At 40.7% G+C, this 1,890-nt stretch overlaps 1 protein-coding gene across 1 annotated transcript; it reads left to right on the top strand.

Moving 5' to 3' along the window:
* Positions 1-84: 84 nt before the first annotated feature.
* On the top strand, positions 85-1,557 carry LOC105384525 (WD repeat-containing protein 18). The gene has a single exon (XM_011554788.3). The coding sequence runs from the start codon at positions 182-184 to the stop codon at positions 1,523-1,525; it is 1,344 nt and encodes a 447-aa protein (XP_011553090.3). The 5' UTR covers positions 85-181; the 3' UTR covers positions 1,526-1,557.
* Positions 1,558-1,890: the final 333 nt, after the last annotated feature.

A 1,890-nucleotide genomic window follows, 5' to 3' on the forward strand; every position in this document is an offset into this window, starting at 1 on the left:
TTCGTTAAGTCGGAGTAGGCCATCAGTTTACAGTGTACGCCTGAAGTTTTTAATCTGTGGTCATTGACAAATGACAGTGTCACTGTAAACTTTTTCTCATATCTGTCAAACAGCCGCAGCCACATGTGTTTACTTGCGATTTTTGACTAAACTAGTTAGCCTTTTCCTAAATGAACTCTGCATGGATAAAATGTCCAATTTACTTGAAGTGTTAGTTACAAGTGACTCCAACAACACATTATGGACCAGCTGCGTTTGGGACGCGCACACCGGCACAAGTCTGATGACTTACAGAGGCGGAGGGACGGCGGAGGCTAGAACCCTCACGTTCATCGGGAACGACTACGTAGCTGCTGTTGAGAGAGCCAAACCAATACTCCACATTTGGCCTCTAAACTCCCATCAGACAGTTCAAGGAATGAGATTCATTCTGCCCGGCAAAGCCAGCGCCCTCGACATAACCAAAGACGGAGCTTACTGTGTCGCGGGGATTGACGAGAAAATATACTTGTGGCAAATAGCTTCTGGTACACTGTTGACTATAATAAACCGCCACTATCAGAAAGTCGTACTTTTGAAGTTTACACCTGATGGGAGCCATTTTATATCAGCTGCGGAAGATGGTATGGTGATGGTGTGGTCGGTGGCCACGGTGGCCGCTCACCCGGAGGTGGGGCTGGTGTCGCAGACCACCGCCGGCCAACACGACCCTGTGTATGTGCTGTCAGATCACTCTCTGCCCATCACTGACCTCTGCATCAGTAAGACAGGAATGCACGGCCGACTGTGCACAGTTTCCAGTGATAGAACCTGTAAAATTTATGACTTAGCAACAGGAGAGATGTTGCTTAACCTTGTATTCGATCTACCTCTAACATCAGTGGCATTTGATGTGCTGGAATTAAATATATTTGTTGGTACCACAGAAGGGAAAATTCATCAGTTCAGTCTAACAAATCCACCCAGGAATAGAGATTTGTTAGTTAATACAGAAGATAGCAGGAGCTCTCCTACATTCATATCACATACAAAAGCTGTAACTTGTCTATCCGTATCTCTCGATGGTGAGACACTAATGTCAGGGTCCAATGACGAGCAGGTCATACTGTGGCACATTCGAAGTAGACAGCCAATCAGAACTGTAAGGCATAAAGGACCAATTACAAATGCATTTTTCACAGTCAACTTCCCAGCCATTTACAAGCAAGACTTCTCCCCCACAGTTGTTCTCCACAGCCTAGACCGGACCCTGGAGAAAGACTCAGATGATGTGACAGAAATAGATGTTTTAACTAATAATAAAATTAGTTTCTGGCCTGAAGCTAAAGGTGTGATAGTGGAAAATGTTCCAGCCAAAATATTAGACAGAGATCTCTCAAAGAAAGAAGCACAGTTAAGAGAAGAATTAGAAAAACTTAAGAAGATTAATGCTAATTTGTATGCATTTTCAGTTCAAAAGGCTTTGAATGCACCTACCCCTGCAGCTCAAGTCAATGGGAAGAAGAAGAAAAAGAAGTCTAAGTAATAGTAATAAACAATTTGTAATTCAAAATAAAATGTTTTTTTTTTTATATTAATTATTCATTCAAAAGTAAATAATGGATCCAATCTATCCAAATCATATTCTATTTCAAATCCACAACATATAACTTATAATATGCATCTAACAACAACTTACCTACCTTCTAGCTAGAGAAGAACAACTTATTTTCCTTGATCCAGGCATCCAGCCGTAGTGTTTATCATAGTGTTACAAAAAGATAGATTTTGGGTAGATAGTGTAGATACCTACTAAAAATATGTAGGTACCTATTTCTCTATGAGGAAATATAAAGGCAAGGTGCCAATCCCAATATAAAGTAAAGTTTAAAAAAAGATTGCTTATTCTAA

Source organism: Plutella xylostella, chromosome 14 (assembly GCF_932276165.1).
Source record: "Plutella xylostella chromosome 14, ilPluXylo3.1, whole genome shotgun sequence".
NCBI classification, from domain to species: Eukaryota; Metazoa; Arthropoda; class Insecta; order Lepidoptera; family Plutellidae; genus Plutella; species Plutella xylostella.

Excerpts from the sequence above, each read along its gene's own strand:
- LOC105384525 (XM_011554788.3), top strand. The coding sequence starts at position 182 with ATGGATAAAATGTCCAATTTACTTGAAGTGTTAGTTACAAGTGACTCC.